The sequence below is a fragment of the Nicrophorus vespilloides genome, unplaced genomic scaffold (genome assembly GCF_001412225.1).
Source record: "Nicrophorus vespilloides isolate i.1.1-1 unplaced genomic scaffold, Nicve_v1.0, whole genome shotgun sequence".
NCBI lineage: Eukaryota > Metazoa > Arthropoda > Insecta > Coleoptera > Silphidae > Nicrophorus > Nicrophorus vespilloides.
In genome coordinates this window covers 16,878-37,095 of record NW_017098072.1, presented here as the reverse complement: position 1 = coordinate 37,095, position 20,218 = coordinate 16,878, and the positions used below count along the sequence as shown (strand labels likewise).

Here is a 20,218-nt window from a genome sequence, read left to right as displayed (position 1 = left end):
TTAAGACTTATATAAGTATACAAATCGAAATAAAAACATCATAATAATTTAAGTATGCTGCAAAAGTTTAACTATAGGTTCAGTTCATGTGTGTCGCGAGATATAGAAAAAAATAGTCGGGATAAAATGGTTCGACTTCGGATTAAAAACGTTTTTTTTATTTTATAATGCGAATTTAAACACTTAAAAATAAACTTTTTCTTTGATCAAACTAATTTTTGTTCTAATATTTTATAATCACTAGGGTTTATACAAAACTCGATTTTTCTAAAAAAAACCGGTTTTCGAATCTCAACTTTTCTACAAAACCGGTTTAAACTGGTTTTCCAATTTTCACAAAAAAAATAGAGAAAAGGGATTTTTACAACTTATTTTCTATTGCTCACAAGAACCTATTGCACATACAAAATTTACAGAAATAGAAAAAAACTCTCACTTGCTAGAAAACTGGGTTTAAATAATTAAGCAAATTAACCCTCTAAATTCACATCTTCAGGTTCATGAAGATATTTCATCGCAGTCATCTTCTATTTAATAGTTTGGATATAATCTTGATAATATTTGACCAAAAACTTAATGAAGATTTGGTTTCAAATTTTTATGTTTCAATCATATAATTAATTAATTTTTAGATTTTAAGTCTAGGATCAAAAACCGTCCTTTTAGTTGGAAAATCCGGGTTTTAAAAACTAACAAACCCTAGTATAGTAAAATAAATTAATAAAAGATAATATGAAAAATTAGGGCTTTCATCAAATATTGAGGTAAATGCACTTAACGAGCATAATCTGTGCCCAAAATTTCCGGATTTTTACTCGTATAGTGAAACAATTTCCCACATATAAACTAATCCATTTTGCGAGTCGTTTTTCTTACTGTATATTAATAATATTTCATTGCATATGCATTTTGCATATGCGCTATAAATAATAGATATTATTAAAACTAATTCATTTTCATTAATAATTCAATTTTGAATGATAAACGCTTCGGAATTCCATTGTATCAAGATGTAATCACAAAACTGTGAGTTTGCCAGCCATGTACCATATATGGGTCAAACGGTCAATGATATATATATACACATATATTATTTATATTTTACACTGCAGCCACGCATTTATATTTACATACCATTTATGGCAATATATTCTTGATTCACGTATTTCGTTGCGATTTCATTGATTTGTATAGATTTGCAGCTTAATATTTCGAATTCCTTGGAGGAATGCCAAATGGACAACGACCTGCTGCGTCGAGTCATCGAGACGGGTCCTCGTCAAACCATGTCCTCAGTAATCAGACAAATCTAAAATTCATCGCCGTATAAGAGGATAACCAATAGATTGAAAAGATAAACAGTATGTGCGTCTCAGGACGATTCGAACTTTTTCGCCGAGCCAAGCAGAAAAGTAATGGTTTCTACGTGGAATTGCAAAAAATATCTTCGCATGTAATACTCTTTTACTCTTAAAATACTATATTTTCTATCATATTTTGTCCGATGATTGTCGGGGTTTAATTTTACTTTAGATTTCCTTTTAGTTTATTTTAGATGAAAATATATACCCAAAAAAAGTGTTTACAATCCAAAATTTAGGAATTTTAAGATTTAATAAAACATATTATTTTAAATTTCCTTTTTTCCCAAATTTAGTTAAAGTAAACTATCCATATTACATAACATTTTACAAACTTTTAGGTTGTAATACAATATTTTCCTTTCTATCTTCTAACTTCAGTATCAATTCTCAAAAAACTTCACAAACCCAAATTGTGAGAAAAATCAATATCAGACTTTTAGGATGTAATACAATATTTTACTTTAAACTTCTTTGTTCTAACATCGAAAGCACTTTATGTGAAGCACTTTATCGACCTAAGCAAGGCTCTAGAAAAGCCAAGTATACAAAGAGTATTTTTGTAACAATTTGATGGTCTTGGAACTGTATATGATTTTGAGAAATTCTTTTTATAGAAGTGAGGTTCATTTTGTAAATAAGGAAATACCACTGCAGTTGTTAATTGTTATTTCTTATATAATTACAATGAATGCATTAAATCTTCATAACAGTAAAACATTTTATAGGTTTACGTGAGAAATTGTCAACAACGGGCATATGCTCAACAGACATATAAGCAAATTAAGTAATAGCCGATTACGTAGATGAGAGGCTAATTTTGCTTTATGTACATTCTAAAAATTATACTTTATTGTTCTTTAACGTACATTTAATTAAGCAATTTAAAATTAAAAGGCGAGTAAAAGTACTTAAAAGTGAGGATCAATGTAGCTTTTAATTAAGTATCATATATCTCATAATTTCATACATATTTACTTGTTTATTAGAAGAAATACCTTTGGCCAGATGTTATTTAATGTAATATAATCCTATTTTGGTCCATAAATACTCATACATATGTAAATATTAATGTGTTAATCTATATTTCATGTATATAATTCAAATCTTCTACAATCTTCTTAAACAATGCTACAATCTTTAGATGGATTTAATAAATGATTGTTTTCATTATAACACTAACTTGAATGTTTTCATAGTAAAAGTATATAAATTTATTGTGATTTCAATTACAAATATTCATTTTGAATAAAAATGCAAGTTGGAATCTTTGTTGTATAGAGATATAGATGTAATAGACTTGGTGATTACATGGACTTGGATAAAGTGATAAAAATAAGGCTGTTGAATGTGATAAATAATTTTTCAATACTAATTTGCGCAATATGAATATGACATTGAGGCAGAAATGTACCAGATATGAACTCATCGAGTTCCTAGAAAATGTATTTATAAGTATATGTAAGTTCAGTTAATTACTTTATCCATGATATGAAAATAGAGGAAATACAGGACCTAGTATGCTACCTTGTGGAACACCTAATATAACTATATGTTTGAGCGCAACAGTGGCTATGAAAGGTGGCAATAATGTACGTCATGAAGTTGGCGAGCAAACTTAGCTCGGGATAGTAAAGCACGGAGAAGCACAGCATTAGTAGAGAATAGTTTAAGTAACGTAATGTAAGAAGTAAGATTTCTTCCATTCAACCGTGCAACTTGGTCCTTCGTCCAAAACACTATCTATTTATGTCATATGTATAGACAAAATTGATGAGTTTTATATATAATAAATATAGAACTCACGACTAAAAAAAATAAAACCATGTCTCAAATTAGAAATTTCATCATTTTTTTAAGCAGATAATCAAGTAATCAATAACAAAAAAGAAATAATATACTGTGAATATCTATTTCTGTTAATCAATAATGAATAATGACAAATTTTATGAGAAAGAACATATCTTACAAATTAATCATAACACGAGAATTCCCATATGAAAGTTAAGTTAAAGAAAAAATATTCGAAAGTAATAAAAGATTTTAACGTATCATACATATGTTATAGCTATAAATGTACTTGCAGACAGATTAACAACTCACCAACATTCTGAAGCGTGCATGTTAGTACTACAAAAACATTAATTTCAATTTTATTATCATTTAACTTAAAATATAGAATGTGCGTTATATTTGATTGTGCGTTGTAAATTGAAATTGGAATTTTCATTTCATGTCCATTTTTAGATCAGCTTTGTTTAAATCATATTTTTTTCATAGTATTGTTTTCGCCAAGAATGTATTCCGGTGCCAAAAGAAAATGCGTTATTTGGAAAATCACCAACAATTCGAAAATATCTTCAAATACTCCATCACATTATTTATAACTTTAATTAAAGTAACCTGACCTATATTCATCCCTTTTGTAGCAAAAAACTTTATTTATATATTTTACTTTAATATAATGTTTAACGCATTTAAGGTTTTATTTTAGGCAATGACACACCACGGAATACGCATTAAAATTTACTGTAAAAGTTTTCAACAGGAAGCAGTTAGAGAACATAAGTTATTTAGTTGATATTTTCTCCTACATTTAATCTAAAAGTTCAAAAGAAGTATATTTTTTTTATAAAACATATTAGACTTTTAATAAAAGTAGGAGTATTTCATCTTTTCTTTATATTATTATTTTTTTGTGGAAAATATAAAAGTTTTTTCGAAGTAAATTTTGTAAAGATGAATTTCTTAACCAAACAAAACCGTATTTTCGCATGAAGTAGGTTCATCTTAATTCAGAAAAATTAACACAAATGGTCCATATTTAAAAAAATTTCAATCCATTTTTGGGTAATTTTATTAAAATATTGTTAACCATTTTTCTGAACTTAAGCAGTAAGCTTTATTTTCAATATCTTCCAATTTTAATAAAAGCAATGTTTTATCAACCCACGAAATTCAGATTTTTCCATAGTTTTGAAAATTACTAAAGTAGCGCCATTAAAACCATTGTAAATTGTGAACTAAACGTGAAATTGCCATTAAATTTTGACAGGCGTCGTCTGAAGGTTGGTACTTTCTAAAAAATGATATGGATTTGTCGATAGAGGCGCCATCTACATGTCATCCTACGAACTTATTATTGTAGTTATTACGAAAATAATGTTCAGACAAAATTAATTAAAAAATAATCTTTTAATATGAATATGTGCATAAATATAAGTGAAATCAAAGATTTGTGAAATTTGTCAGAATTTTATAAAACTATCTTTGAGCTTTAAGAAACATTTTTGAAAGTTATACAGATAATAAGATACATTTTTGTTTAACTCTAGTGAAATAGCTTTAATTAATTTTCAAGCAAGCAATTAATACTAAATGTTATATTAACATTTGTTATTGGATTATTTGAACTTCTTTTTCATTAAAATGAACCCTGCATTTTGATACAAAATTACATATACATTCAGAATTCGAGGCAAAGAATTAATCAATTGAAAAAAAAGACCATTTGGAATTTTTTTCTTCATTTAACCCAGATTATAAAAATTTGCTGTATCAAATATTATTCCTAATTTTAATAAAGTAAAATAGAAGATGAAGATATTACAAAACATTATAAAACTTGCAATTAAACATTTATGGTAAATGGTGTTAAATAATTTTCAAATCTTGAAGCAAGGAAGCAAAACATATATTTTTTCTACTATTGAGCAATGAAGGACAAAGTTTAGCAACGACAGTGAATCAGTCAGTATATGCACAGCACTTGCAATTATAAAAATAATATACAAATTTTACAAGTTTTTCTTCTCAAATATTTTTTTAAAGTGAAAAATGAAAAACTCTCTCCATTAATGAAGTTTTTAATTATGTTTCCAGAATTGTGGATTCAGGTTCACAATTTCCGAATGCTGCAGATATGAAACGCAGCGCTTATTCACTGTAATCTTTTAAAGGATATGTAAAGTCCTTTGTGCATTTCCGGACCTTTCCTTCGTTTGATATCCTTTTAGCTTGACCGTATATTAGAACTGCTGGAAAGCCGTATACAATACGAATGCTTCCTTTCATCTTCGCAATTATATTGCATATACATTTTTTACGTTTGTATTCCTTTCCTTCCCATATTTCCTGTGCGAGTATTCTTATGCATGCACGGCTTGCTTTCCCCGCGAGATCAGACATATATCATCTGCTACTCTCCAAAGCCAACCGCTATAAACTTTCAAATTATTTCAGCTTTAGCGACAGCTCACTGAATTAATCATGCAATAGTGTAGATGTCACGTTTACGATATAAATCACTACTTTTTTTTAAAATGCATTTAATTTGTATATTACATTATGCATTAGAAATATTTATGGGAGAACGTTTACAACATTTACTACAAGCTTGAAGCTAATTACGATATAGTATTTCAGTTAACCAGCAGATGAAACTGCTGGATTTAAATCACTGGAATAATGACAATAAATCCTCCGGAGATTCAGTCCCACGCAAATTAACTTTGTTAAAGGAATAGAGGTTAACAGCCTATAACGCACATACATTATTTAATATCCCAAAGACTGCTATACTTGAGCTGGGGGGTAATAAAGCAAAAGCAAAACCGTGAGCAGGAATTGTATGCATGCGGTTGTCGAGAAAGATCCTGTTATGCTCCCATTATTTCCACTGTCAGGAACAGATTTATTATTGCAATTCACAACTAATTTGAATACATATTTCAACGTAATTGGAAACAATCATTGATATAATGTAGCTTTATCTACATTTCTGATTTGTTTTTAAACCTAAAATTAACTAATTGAACGAGTTGATCCTTAAAACGGAACTATTTGAAGACGAAATATATTGGCATGATTTTACATATAATTGCTTCTGTATATCGAGGAAACAGCTTATTTCTTTAACGAGATCTATCGGAAGCTTCGCTTCTGGGTAGATGAAATTGATATGGGTTTCTCGTGCGGCATTATTATGATTCTTATTAAGGTTCAAGTTTATTTTCGCATGCGATACCCGACGTTCGATTTCGGTTTCCTCTCTATACCAACGTTATTTCCATTCCACGATAATATTTTTCATACAATAATCATATTTTCTTCGGAATCGTATTTATACTATCTGCATAATTGAAATCACTTCAATATTGACTGTATCATCTCATTTTCAATTTTAAATAAAAAATTCAATCTTAAAATTAACATTATATATTTATTGAATTAACGCTAAAAACAATATGCATACGATTTTACATATAAATTGTTGTTTTAAATTCTTATAGAAAAACGTTTCGGTTTTCGAACAGCCTTTAGCAACGTATTAACTTCTATTGAATACAAAATAAATTAATCTTTGCATTAAGTTTTTCTCTCTCTTGTGGATACTATCATCATGTTTGATCTTTTGATAAATAGTAGAATGTAATAAGAGTCTTAACAATTCTCAGAATTGAAAAAAAAGTAACTCTTACGAAGAACACGTTGCACATTGTTTGTTCTCGTTTCTTTTACCTGATCTTCGTGAATGACATTTGGTATTTGCTATTCCTGCAGATTTTCCAAGTGAATTCAAGGAAAGAAAACATTGCGGTTTGCATTACAAATTCATTTATTCTGTAATCACACAACAATAAAAATAAGAAATATTTTTATAATTTAAATATATTTTATTAAATAAAAATAACAACTTTATTTATTCTTTTATGATCCTTTTTATTTTTTAACAATTTTAATAAGTGGCCTGTCTTGTACTGTCCAGTTTGATCTGTTTAATACGTTACTTTCTTTTTTCTACATGTCCAAGCATCCTAATTTATTTATTTAAAGTAAATTATCACAAAGACTAAGTTGTCGACCCAGTTGTCGATAATAACAACTAGAAGTATAAAGTAAAAGTACTACATCTAAATTTCATTTTTAAAATTAAATAGCCCTTTTGCATGTAGTTATACAATTAAATTTGTTTATTGTTAATTTAATCAAATAATGCAAAAGATGATTTAAAAAATATATGAATTGAAACAATATAGTCCAGTTTGCAAATTATCAAACTACATGAGCAAAAAAAAAGTCTATAAATTAACACAAAAAATATGATTTTCCTTTATATATATTTAGTTCCTCGGTTAGTCCGCTTTCAAACAGTCCGGGAAATTGGCACAATTAATATTAAAAAGTTTGAACTGTACTTAAATTGGGATAATTCTGAAAATTTCTTGAATAAAATAAAAGTTGGTCGAGCATGTGAAATAACAGTTTTGTTAAATTACTGTAACCTTTCAGACAGATTGTAGACATAACTGAAGCGGCGAATCGAAGAAATTTAGTTTCTTATTTATACTACAGAATAATCTCAGCTTTTTTAAAGAATTATATACAAATAAAAAAAATGAGTTAATCAAATTAAGTAGCTTATTTGAAGCAAGGTCGTAAAAGACGATTCAAAACATTATAAGGAATGAATGAATGGGAATTCGTTAGCAAAGAAAGCAGATCTTTTATAATTTGATAATATACCATTGTGTACGATAACAATTGCAATAATAAACATTCATTATTTCACATTTTAAAAGATCGTACCAATTTGGTACCTATTATGTGTGTTCACTCTTTTAACATCTAGATGGCTGAATAGAAAGAAAATAGGAACTACTACTGAATTAGCAGATAAATGTATTTTTTTTAATATAAGACCTCGTGTAGCGCTGCCTCGATTAACGCTGATTTGCTATAATACGGTTTGCGAATACGTAGCGCTGTGTTTCCCCGGATTCCATGCTTGTTTGAGATGTAGATGTGCAGAAGTTACTGCATATTCAGGAGTTACTGCAGGTTTCTGGTGAGGTCCTTGTTTATTTTTGGTCGCGTTTTCTCGTTTCCCTATTTGCTATGTGATAAAATGACCTCGCTGTTTCTTTTAGCGCTCTGTCTTCAGGAACGCATCTAAAGCGCTAAACGAGGTCTTACATTTGAGACGGAAGAACCCTGAGAGCAATTCAAAAACTACATTTTTTTTAAATGTGAAAAATTATTTTTATTTTCAATTTTACTTCAGAGACATAGACATATAAGTCCCTGAGAGCCGCAGTTTTCCGTCTTCTGTACTAAAGTATTGAAAAGTCTTAAAATAACATTTAACTAACTTATGTATCGAAGACATAAAAGAGGCCGTGGCACAAAATTATTCCTGTAACTTTTTAATCTACTTTAAAGATTAAATTATCCTTGTTATATAATATATTTCCAGCACATTGATTAGTCTGAAAATTGAAAGTTAATTATAAAAAGTAAATGCCGTGGAATAGTTAATGTTCTGTGTATGATGATGATGATAAAAGCCTAGTTCCTAATTAGCGTTTGCGATCATTACGATCAGCTGGAGGCGAAAGCAAACTTTGTTTTCAGCGTGCAAATTACGCCTGATGCAAGTTCAGCCGGACGAGTATTGAATTATCCTGCAATAATAATTTGATGTGCACGTGCTGCTACTGTGTTGTTCCTGTGTGCGTACACTGGCAGCGTTGAATAATTTCGGCTGGGTCGAGTATAGATTGGGACAGGGACTGTGTATGTGTGTACAATTCAAAGGGTTGGCGAAGGGTCGGATCGGGTCTGGTCGGGTCACGGGTGGGTTTTTGTATCAGTTTGTGGGTCAAAAGTGCGAGTTTTGCGCCGCCTGACGTATGACCTACATATTAGACTGCATCGCACTGTTGCGAGGGTAAAATCCGCTGCACCCGGAAAATTCCCCAGGCCTCAAAACTCCGTCCCATCCGGAAACGGAATAAGCATCGCAATTAAACGAGACTCTTGCTCCTTTTCTATTCAGCGAAAGAATAAATAGGACGAGAGAAAAACGATGTAGATCGAGAGAGTGAGAGAAGGGCACTTTAATAAACGCGCGGGGCGCAGTGTTTAATAATAAAGGAAAGAAAAAAGCGTGTATAGCCCCCGCCTATGTTGTCTCCGGAAACTCTGGGTATTCTATTGATTCTATAGGGCAGGTCCTACGCGCATCCACACTTCTACCTAGTCCATTGTTGCTGCTGTTGTTGATGTTTAATATTCGTTCCGTACGGCGGAAACACGTCGAAAATATGCTCGCATTTGCATAAAAGATGAACGAGAACAAAAAAAAAACATTATATAGGTATCAAATAATAGGACCAGAATAAAATCCATCCGGCACGAAATTACAGCGCCGACTGCGATTTATCGTCGGCCAGATAAAACCTCTTGGCTTCCAGCCAACCAACATAAAGATTATTCCTTCATTCCTCGCTCTAACTGTGTGTATGTGTGTTTTCACTAGGCAACAGTTTCCCTTAAATAAACTAGGGCCCTAATAATTCCGAAACAAAATAATGGCTAATATTTTACGCCGTATCCTGAAACTTGCTCGGCTTCTCTGCTTTGAATAAGCCCAAATGGATTTATTCATCTTAGGGTAGGGCTTCTCCGTTTTCGCAAATACATTTAAGATTGCTGAAGGATGAATGAACAGATTTATAGTGTATGGATATACTGTTATATGCTATAAAGGTGTCAATAGTATACGCATTACAAGAGTTATATATTACAATAGACTTCTTTGTATTAGTAACATAATAGCTGTGGAAGTTATACGCTATAAAGATGCCAATACTTGTTGGAACACTTTTTTTATTTGATTGTATTCTTGTTACATCACTTAATAAAATACAATTGACTCCTTTTTATGCACCACCTTTAATTTAAATATTTTCTGTAAAGAATCGCACATTTAAATGACTACAAGCTACAGTATGTAAAAAAATCAATATATATTTGAACATAACTTTGATTAAACCCTTATTACAGCCGTTTATAGAAAACAACAGCTTTAATATGTATGTAAGAAAATGTCTAACTTTAGAAAACTTCTTTTTTAAGAACATGATTGACTTATCAAATTATAAAGACATGTGAAATATACTGAAAGTATATTGCTATAAAAATTAATATTAAATTGAAAGTTCTTGCAATTATCATGAACACATAATAAAATATAATGAAGGTTTTAAAAATGTTAAGTACTTGGAAGATTGTTGTTAAATTAATATACCAAATGTAGATTAGTTATAGCAATAAATATTGTCCCAAAATATAATTAAACCATCAAATTACATTAAAAGTATCAATATATTAGATATTACTTTATTGGAAAAAAATTCTAGGTTTAGAAATCTTACGTTTTTGGAATTATAAAGAATATATAAATAAAGAAATATGGTCGTGTCTCCAGATTTAAGTTTAAGAAACATAAATTATCTTTGAAATATTGCTGTTAATTGCGATAAAATTGAAATTTAAAAAAGATAATTATATGTAAAGTTATATTGTTTATATTAGAAATAATTAATATTAAGTTCATAATTATTTATAAAAAAGGTGTTTAATAAAAAGTATAAAATAATAATTGATCCGGGCAAATCAGTTCCTCATGTTCGAGGATTTTAAAACCGTGCAAAAAGAGACGATTATATAAAAGTGAAAAACCTATCATTTATCTAGCAAAATATAGTAAATCCAGACTAATCGAAGCATATAAAGTACAGTAACGTGGTAAAAGAGAAAAAGCTGCAACTACGCTCCACGGTGCAACTATGGTTCTAAAATTTGGGGAGACCGCATCGAACCTCGAGGAAGACGGGTCAGGTCTCCACTGGAGAAGAGATATTTGTTTGCTCCAAATTACGGTGTTGGTGCTCTCAAGGTGCCAAGGCCCACCGTCGGAGAAGGAAGCAGTTATTAGAGTTTCTTCCTCTTAATAAAAGGAAGTGGCGCCCTGAACCTTCCCACGTCAGGAACTCACGCCCAAGCCGACTTTGAAGATATTGTATAATTTTTATTTTTGTACACGAAGCACCCGTCGTGTTACAGTACTGTACAGATTTCTGTACATAAAGTAGTGTATAAGTTTCAGCCTTCAGTAAATAACTAAAGTTTAAAACTTTCTTACTTATGAGTTCATATCAAATAAGTTTCACATAAAATTAATAAATAAAATTTTAAATTTAATATACAAATATCCTTGATTGTGTAACAATTAGTAAATAAAACACAAAAACAACAATAAATGTTTCAATACAAAAATAGGTTAAAGTCTCAAAGGATTAAAGATGTTATGCAATAGACATTAATTACTATTTGATTAAAAAATAAATGTATCCGGACCACAAATATTTAATAAATAAGTAGTATTAGTAATTATATGCAGAACTGCGTAATAATTAATAAAGTTTGGAATGATATCATTTCAGTAAATTCTCGAGGATGTCATTTTGACTAATGAACACCAACAATTTTATTGACATGTTACTCCGAAACTTAGTGTTGAGATTAACAAGTCCATATTGGTAGTAAGAAGTTGAATTGCTGGAAACGGTATGTCAGTTAGAGCTGTCTCCGCCAAGTTTTACTACAATTAGACAAGCAATAGATGAATTGCATCCTCATCAAATAATCGATTAAGTGTGAAATTTATGTAACAAATATTAAATTAATTGAAAATATTTAAAATAATGTATACATATATAATTAAAAAAATTAAACTTTCATTTATATTGGAGGTGCAAAATTGCAAAGTTTTTATGGACGGAGTCGCCACTAATTAAATTCCTGATTGCAATACGTTTATGAAAACTTTAGATATCCAATATCAAAGCAGCAATTTATAAGAGGCCATATAATAAGGACAGATCAATAGTTAAAGTCCATAATATTGAATGGCATACTTGGAAGGCTTGGAATCGCCGAAGTGCATGTAAAGGTGTGAGTATATTCGATCAACTATGTAACCGGGTACAAAAGAATTCAATTTCAGTGGAATATTCATGGAAGATATGCGTGGATTACGTTGCGAAGTTTGCACAGGAACAACAATTTAAGAGTCAAACACGTTCCTCTGATAATTTCGCTGCAGTGGAGAGAAGTATCAAACGTTTCCTAGAGCTGCATGAAATTCGCCGCCAAAGATTAAATTCCTCTTGAGTTACATTTTTGTTTTAATCCTCTGTTATAGTTGCACAGCAAAAGCATATTTGATGTAATACATTTCAAACGTACTCCAGGCGAGGCACGATCCCTTTTAGTTTCCGTACAGAAAACAGGACTTACGTTTTATGGTAGATCTATATTTCTGTGGACCAGTGAACTCTAGGAATAGTTCACAAACTTAGTTAAATGCTTTATTTTTATATATACATACTTTTCGGTTCGATATTTCATATTCACATTCATATACATCTATATGCTTATGAATGTTTTAATACCAAAAAAATAAATTTCATATTTATAAATTCCAATATAAACAGTTCATTTCATACATTTTGTATCACGTGTTTTTTTTTAATTGACAATAACTTTAGATTTCTTAGAAATGAATGGGTTAAAGCTCGCAGAGAAGTATTTCATATATTATAAAGAATTATTCAGTAGCTAAATTTTAACCCTTTGTGTGCCAGTGGTTCCACCATGGGACCACATAAGGAATAATAATTTCCAAGCTTTTTATTTCCCAGTAGAACCGCATGTTTTTCAAAAACGAAACAAAAGTAAAAAAATGTTCATCTAATTTATCAAAAAAAATCGACAGTTTTGACAAAATTATATTTGAGCCACAAGGAGTTAATAGATTTGCATGGCCATAAAAGTGTCGTAAAATATAAATAGAAGATCTCGCGGATACTTTTTACTAATTTACTTAAAAAAGAGTAAACTACATAATTTTAAAAAACGCGCGTAAAAAGAATTAATATCAATAGGAGAGAAAGTTATTACCAATAATATTCAATTTTACTGTATAATTCATGTAAAACATGGAAACATAAAAGAGGTGATATACCAAAGTATATACAAAATGTGTGAAGAAAGTAGACAGAAAGAATAAATACGATTTTAAAACTAAATCTACATAAAATAGATTCGCTTAACAAGCGCTGAGGGCGTTTTTAGCAAAATGATGTAATTATGAAATTGTATAATTACATATTATAATCTTCCTAGAAACAGAAAACTTGTATTACTAATTCTTTATACATTTCCTCCACTATAATTTTTACTTTGTAAATTAAATCGTTTTAATATATTATTTCTTATTAAGGTTTCAATTAGAAAGAAATAATTATCAGATGTAGAATCCTTAATTATTTATTTTTATTTGAAATTGCTAATTAGTTCTAATCTGGGCAAAAAGTATATCGAGCGCAGCCTTTCTGCCAACCAAGTGACATGACATATTTGTATAACAGACATTCCTATATGAAAGGTACATTTGAAATAATGAGCTTAGTTAATTTACAAAACTATGTAACATCTAAAATGTAACTATCCGAAACAAGGTAAGTGCATAATCACATTAACAATGAAGTAGGACACGAATGTCCTCCAATTATGTTTAATAATCGAGAACTGCAATATTAAACTAACTGTAAAATAGAGCTTCTTGAACTCAAATTATATACGAAAATATTACACAACACGGAGTTAATGAAATGAAATTAAAACAATAAGAAATATTGTATAAAAATACTGTATGTCTATTGTCTATATATTATTAGAAATAATTCATTTTATATAATTTTGTTGTCTGTAATTATTTATCTAATTGTTCTATTAATTATTGTTTTTTTAATTAATTGGTAATATTACAAGCAAAAATGATTGCCAATTTTAAATAAAAATGTCTGAGTGCACCGTCCTAGCCAGTGAGTCATTGAAATAAAGGGGTGGTATAGATTCAGTACCTTCGGTAATGAAAATGTGTGCGGTGAATCACTTCATTAGAAGTACAGAAAAGTGAAAGCAATAAATAAAAGCAAATTGAAACGTACGCAAGTGGCGTTGCAGAAAATGTGGGGCGGCTGCGTGATCGGCGAAGAGATATCCATGGGAGCGACCATCCTGACGTCGACGAGCGGCGGCTGCTCGACCTCCAGCCTCTGCTGTTGTTGCTGCTGGGTACCTGGACAGCAGAGCCAGGACCTTCGACCGGAGTTGGCCTGAGGATCTCCGGCGAACGGCTCGTCGTACGTCCTCTCCTCCTTGCTGATCGTGTAGAGGTCGTAGCATTTGGAGTCCTTCACCACCTCCGGGTCGTACTCGGCCATATAGTTGGCACGACCCAGGGACTTCCTGTCGTAGGTGAGCGAGCTGCCGGCCCGCAGCGTTTCCGGCGTCCGGACGCCATCTCCGTGCGAATTCAGCGGGCTCGGTGTACACGAATCCACTGGATTGAAGACGTAGGTGGTCAGGCAGTCCTTGTCGCCTTCCGACGGCGACGGCTCTAAACCCGCCAGCCTGATATCCTTGCCAAATGAAGCCACTGCACCGGATTCACATCCTCCAATCGATCAAAGACGAGCGAAAACTGAAGGACGCGCACCACCACCGCAGGATCAAACCTGTGCCACGAACGAAACACTGCGCGAATTCGAATAAAGAATACCGGAATGTAACATCTTGAAGTCAAGTGTGTGCAGAACTTCAGGATGTTACAACCTCATTTCGTAATCTTGAGTTAGATAAACATTCCGCTCATGCTGCTGCTAATGTGCGTTAGCTTCATTGCTGCCGGAAAAGCAATTCTCGACTTGTTTCAACAAGCGAAAATTGCTTACCCAAACATGTACAATATTTTTTCATGGGAAATCCATAATCGCTAAATGTAAATAATTTTCCTAATGTATTTATAGATTGCATTGAACTCGGCTCTACGTTATAACCACAAAAATATTCAATCCAGGAAATTGCTTCCAAATTTATTATGTGTAGTGGATCGATTCCTACCCTAATGTATATTGCATTGATTCTACAACCTACATTCATATAAAACCCATCAAAAGATGGTCAATGAATTTCAGTTCTACGACTGTTCACTTTGATATATTTATATCTTTTACGATCAATAAAATGTCATTTTATCTTAAATATTGCTTCAGATTTGTTAGATACAAGTTTACTATTCGTTTTTCATCGTGTGAATACAAACTACATTATTTCAAATAATTATTGTTCATTAACTTTCATAGTTTTTCATCGTGTGATTACAAAATACATCATTTGAAAAGAATTATTGTTCATAAATTTCTCATTTTAATTTCATAGTTTGATGTTTAATAATTTATATATTTTAAGATAAACAAGAAGTCATTTCATGTTCAAAATTACTTCAAGTTTCAATACAAATATTTATCATAAATGTATTCATTTTAATTATATTTTTCTCATATCCAAATATTACTGATAAAAAATCTTTATAAGAATATTTATATTATATTTTTGTTAAAAAATATTTCACTTTCTTCGTATAACCAAATAATATATTAATCTAAATAAAAAAAATGTCTGAAATGAAGAGACGTTATGTCTAGAAACTTTATAAGAAGCTATGAAAAGAAAGAGGAGAAGTATGTGTTTATAAGGAAATTTACCGACCATTACGTTCTTTTTATGCCAAAAAGCTTCATTCTATTAAATGAAAAAACACCCTTACATTGTTCATATACAAGATGGAGCTATTTAATGAACAAACAAAAATAGTATATCACAAGAAACTTTAATGTAATGATTTTTTAAAGAATGACAACAATTATATTTCAAGTTACATTACAAGTTACAACAATTATATTTCAAGCTTATTTCAAAAAAGATGATATACTTAAAAATAATGGTTTCAATAAACAATACTGTCTAATTACAGTCATCAATAAGACGAAAATTATTAAGTTTGTTTAAAAACTTTTTATTTTCTTTTCCAACTATTTTTTTTGTTTATTCATATTAATAATTTGTTTATCACAAATTAATATAAATTAAATCTAAATTTGATACTACAGAAATACCTAGCATTGTGCGGATCGGTTCCACCAATTATCCGGACTGTTTGATACCAGATTAAGAGAAGAACTAAATAAATTGTATATACTATATAGAATCCTATATAAAATATAGGAAAAAACAAAGATTTATGTTTATTGATCTCAATTTGCTCCGTAATTTCACTAAAGTTAACATGGACTGTTCGAATCCGGACTATGCGAATCTTTGCTATATTACTTTATTATTAAAGCATCTTATGTATTTCCATACATTATATAGAAATTGCTACATAAGAATGTACAAGACAATGAATAATTAATTGTAATCTATAAAATAAACGAATCTTAAGATAATTGGACAAAGTATATTCAAACAACATTAATAAACGTAATTAAAACGCTTTCATAAAAATAAGTGCTAAAAGTAATTTGGTAAATGAATGGGGGAGAGGAGAGCGCGATTTAAATGGAGTGGAAAAAAGATTTGCGAGTCGTGCGAAATTAACGAAATTAATTCTGAGCATGTGCGGAATAAAGAAATGCCCTTCAAAATGCACACACTTTTTTTTATATTCAAATTTAAAAGATCATTTCAATTTTTTGGAATTTCATAACGATAACGGACGTAATTTAACGGCGAACCGCCAAAAAATGGCATATTCGTTCGTAAACCGAGTTTAATTTTAGATATTTAATATCAGCTGTTTCTCGTTTAAAGATTTGCTGACGGAATACTTTATGAACATCCGGAATCCTACCACTCTGATCTTAAAATATGTATTTAGAAAAGGAAAAGAAAACAATTTCTAAATTTCCACCAGAAAATTAAATATTACCAATTCTTAAATTTTATTATATAAGAAAATTATTAAAAAAAATATATAAAAATTTCAAATAAAATGGATTATTTTTTGGATTTAAAATTATAAATAAAACTAGATCGAAATTTTTTTTAATAGCCGAATATTTCACAATTTTTGTATCAAGTTTTCCATATTTAATCTTTTCTTTAGTCTGTGTTGGTTATTAAATAATAAGTCTATTTATTTAGAAATATTACTATAATTTTGTATGTAATAAATAAAATATAATATGTAACAATAACATGAAACACTAAAGTTTTAATTATTTTTGTAATACAAAGGATGAAAAACTGAAGTAAAAATTACGGAGGAAAATTAATTATGGGATGTTAATTTTTTAATTTAAAATCATCTGCTCCTCGGCGACGCACTTCTCTCTAGCGGCATATTTGTGCATGAAAAGAACTGCATATTTCCAATTACGATGCAAAATTGAAGAGAGAAAGAGAATAGAAGAAAAAAAAAATAACTGGACATGCAAACTTTACAGAGAACTTAATTAAAAATGATTGAACACAGCACGAAACCTAGTTATTTAGTTTTGTTTATACATCTAAGAAATAGGAAAACGCAGCTTATTAGAACCATTTAATATCTTGAGATCTGCATAATGCACATTCCAATCACTATTAACTTGGAAATGATAATAGGTATTTATTGTATTTCAAAAATATTATTGTCTTATCTTAACAGGTATAAATTAAAATATTCTTATGAATAGAATAAGTATAGTATTTTTTTATAATATGTCACGATAGAAGTAAACAATCGGTAAATGTATACATTTCTCGGTAAATGAATACATTTCTCGGTAAATGTAAGTATAAATCTGACGGCAGCGTTATATATCTACTTTTACCGGTAAATGTTTACATCTACCTACGTATATCGGCAAAAGTTGAAAATAATAAATACGAGATACAATTGTTGTATATCAAGGTTAGGTTAGATCACCAGTAAACAGTGTGTTAGATTCAAAATAAAATAATTCTGTGTTTTTGTGATAAGTTTTTTTTTTGGTGTGACATAACTTATATATTTTATTTACCGACGTCATTTGGTAAGTGTATACATTTCCCGAAAATGATGAGTATGTAAGTTGAACTTACATTTACCTATTATGTACTTTTGCCGTAAAATATAGATTACAAATTTTAACAATATAATCAATTAAGAAAATATGTTGGTTAAAATGTCAAATACTATAATCAACATATTTATTGGGCTGCAAAAGTATAGCACATTCTTAAATATGCTATGTCTTAAATATGCAATGCCTCGCATAGTGCGGGTAGTTGATTGCGTCAATATCTCGGACTGTTTGAAAATCCGTCTAATCGAGAACTTTAAAATCGCATAAAAAAAAACTTGACTGTATAAAAAGAAAAGAAAAATGATAATTTATAATTTTACTTATTTAGATTTATTTTTGCAATTACAATTTTGTTTGTTTTGAAATTTTCAAAGAGAATTCAGACTGATCGAAACCGCACTCGGTGAGCTGTACCTAAAAATAGTGTATATGTTTTTTACATAAAAATAAATATTATGTTAAATATATAAAAAATCTCATCAAAATTCTTCCTCTAAGTATGTTTACTTAAGAAATATTCATTTTAGAAGCTAACTGGATTATATATTTTCTTTGATAAATAAACCAGATCTTTTGACATAAATGATCTTTTGACATGATGTTGTTTACATTATTTTTATGTACCCAATATCTAGCGTTGAAAACTTTATTTCAAAAATAAAATACATAATTTAATTAAATTGAGTATTTCAACCTACTTTTTTTCTTAGATTCAGCAAAATAAATTATAAAAAAAATAGTACAAAAAATTATTGTTAAATAACAATTAATTCTCTTTTTGTGCGGTTAATTGTATATACTCAGTTCCTTATTAGTCCGGTTTCAATCAGTCCGGGATATCGCTGAATTACCAAATTCATTTCATAACATTGACTTAGAATATTTAGTAAAATATATAAATGAACTCAGACAGTGATTTAAATTTGTTAAACAAAGACTGCACATATCATACTAATAATTAAATGGCAACTATTGTTTGAAAATGTTGTAATTGTTAACACATGATAAAATTTAGTTGTAATATGAATACACTAATTAATTAATTAATTAACGAGTAAGTGGAAAGCCTTTTGTTTTCACATTGCATTCAATTATTATGTTTGTTTTCTATCTGTATACATTATAAATGCAATTAATTATTTCGATAAAATAATGTTTTCATATTTGCTGATTAAATAGGATTTACCAAACAAAATTAATAATTGATGCATTTTCGATCATACATTGTAAATTTTATTTACCTGCTCTTCCATAAATTAAAAATATTGTACTTAAAAAAATATAAAATATAGTACAGCAATATCTCGCATAGCGCGTCTAATCAGTTTGAAACTGCATACCAATAAACACTAAAAGAGACTTAACCTTTTGTGTGCTAGTGGTTCCAACATAGAACCACATAAAGTGTAATTATTTGCAATCTTCTTTATATCCTATTGGTTCCGAAGTGGAACCACATGTTTTTCAAATACTAAAAAAAATGGAAAATTTGCTCATGCCTTCATTAGCAAAGTATTAGACATTGGCCCACAGGGTTAACTGTTTTTATGATGTATACATAAAAACTGATCATTTATGTATAAAAAATATAAATAAATGATGTTATTATTGGCTAATGCGAGAAATATTATTATTTTCGTCATAAAATAATTGATTAAATTCATTTACAAATTAACTGAACAAAAAACAACATTTCATTGTTTAAAAGAGAATTTGGATAAAATGAATGTAATGAGTAAATTCTGGATATATGGAATTGCATTAACATGAAAAACTCGGAATTTAATGAATGTAGGAAATCCGGAAAAATGAATTAAATGAATGTTGAAAATGTAAAATAAATATGCAGGGAATGGAAATGTATGATGTAATTTTACCTATCGACAAGGTTTTTTCCCTCTGGACATAAAACGTACTTTTAATATTATTTTACTTACGAAATGGTTTTTATATTATAAAAGCAGCAACGTATTACGCTATTAAAATTATAATTACAATAACTAGTACACATACGAAATACATTAATGAAGTAATATTTTAATGCGTAATAAAAAT

General features: G+C 29.5%; 1 protein-coding gene across 5 annotated transcripts in view; it reads right to left on the bottom strand.

The window, feature by feature from the left end:
* Positions 1–20,218, bottom strand: part of LOC108561611 (colorectal mutant cancer protein) — a 65,295-nt gene that overhangs the window by 28,763 nt on the left and 16,314 nt on the right. For 2 of the 5 annotated variants that reach the window (XM_017919630.1, XM_017919632.1), the window contains exon 2: positions 14,222–14,810. The exons of 2 other annotated variants lie outside the window; for them this stretch is intronic. In XM_017919630.1, coding sequence (XP_017775119.1) covers positions 14,222–14,497 — 276 coding nt within the window. In that variant the 5' untranslated portion in view covers positions 14,498–14,810. The remainder of the gene's footprint in view (positions 1–14,221; positions 14,811–20,218) is intronic. One more of the 5 variants, XM_017919631.1, reaches the window with a different exon arrangement.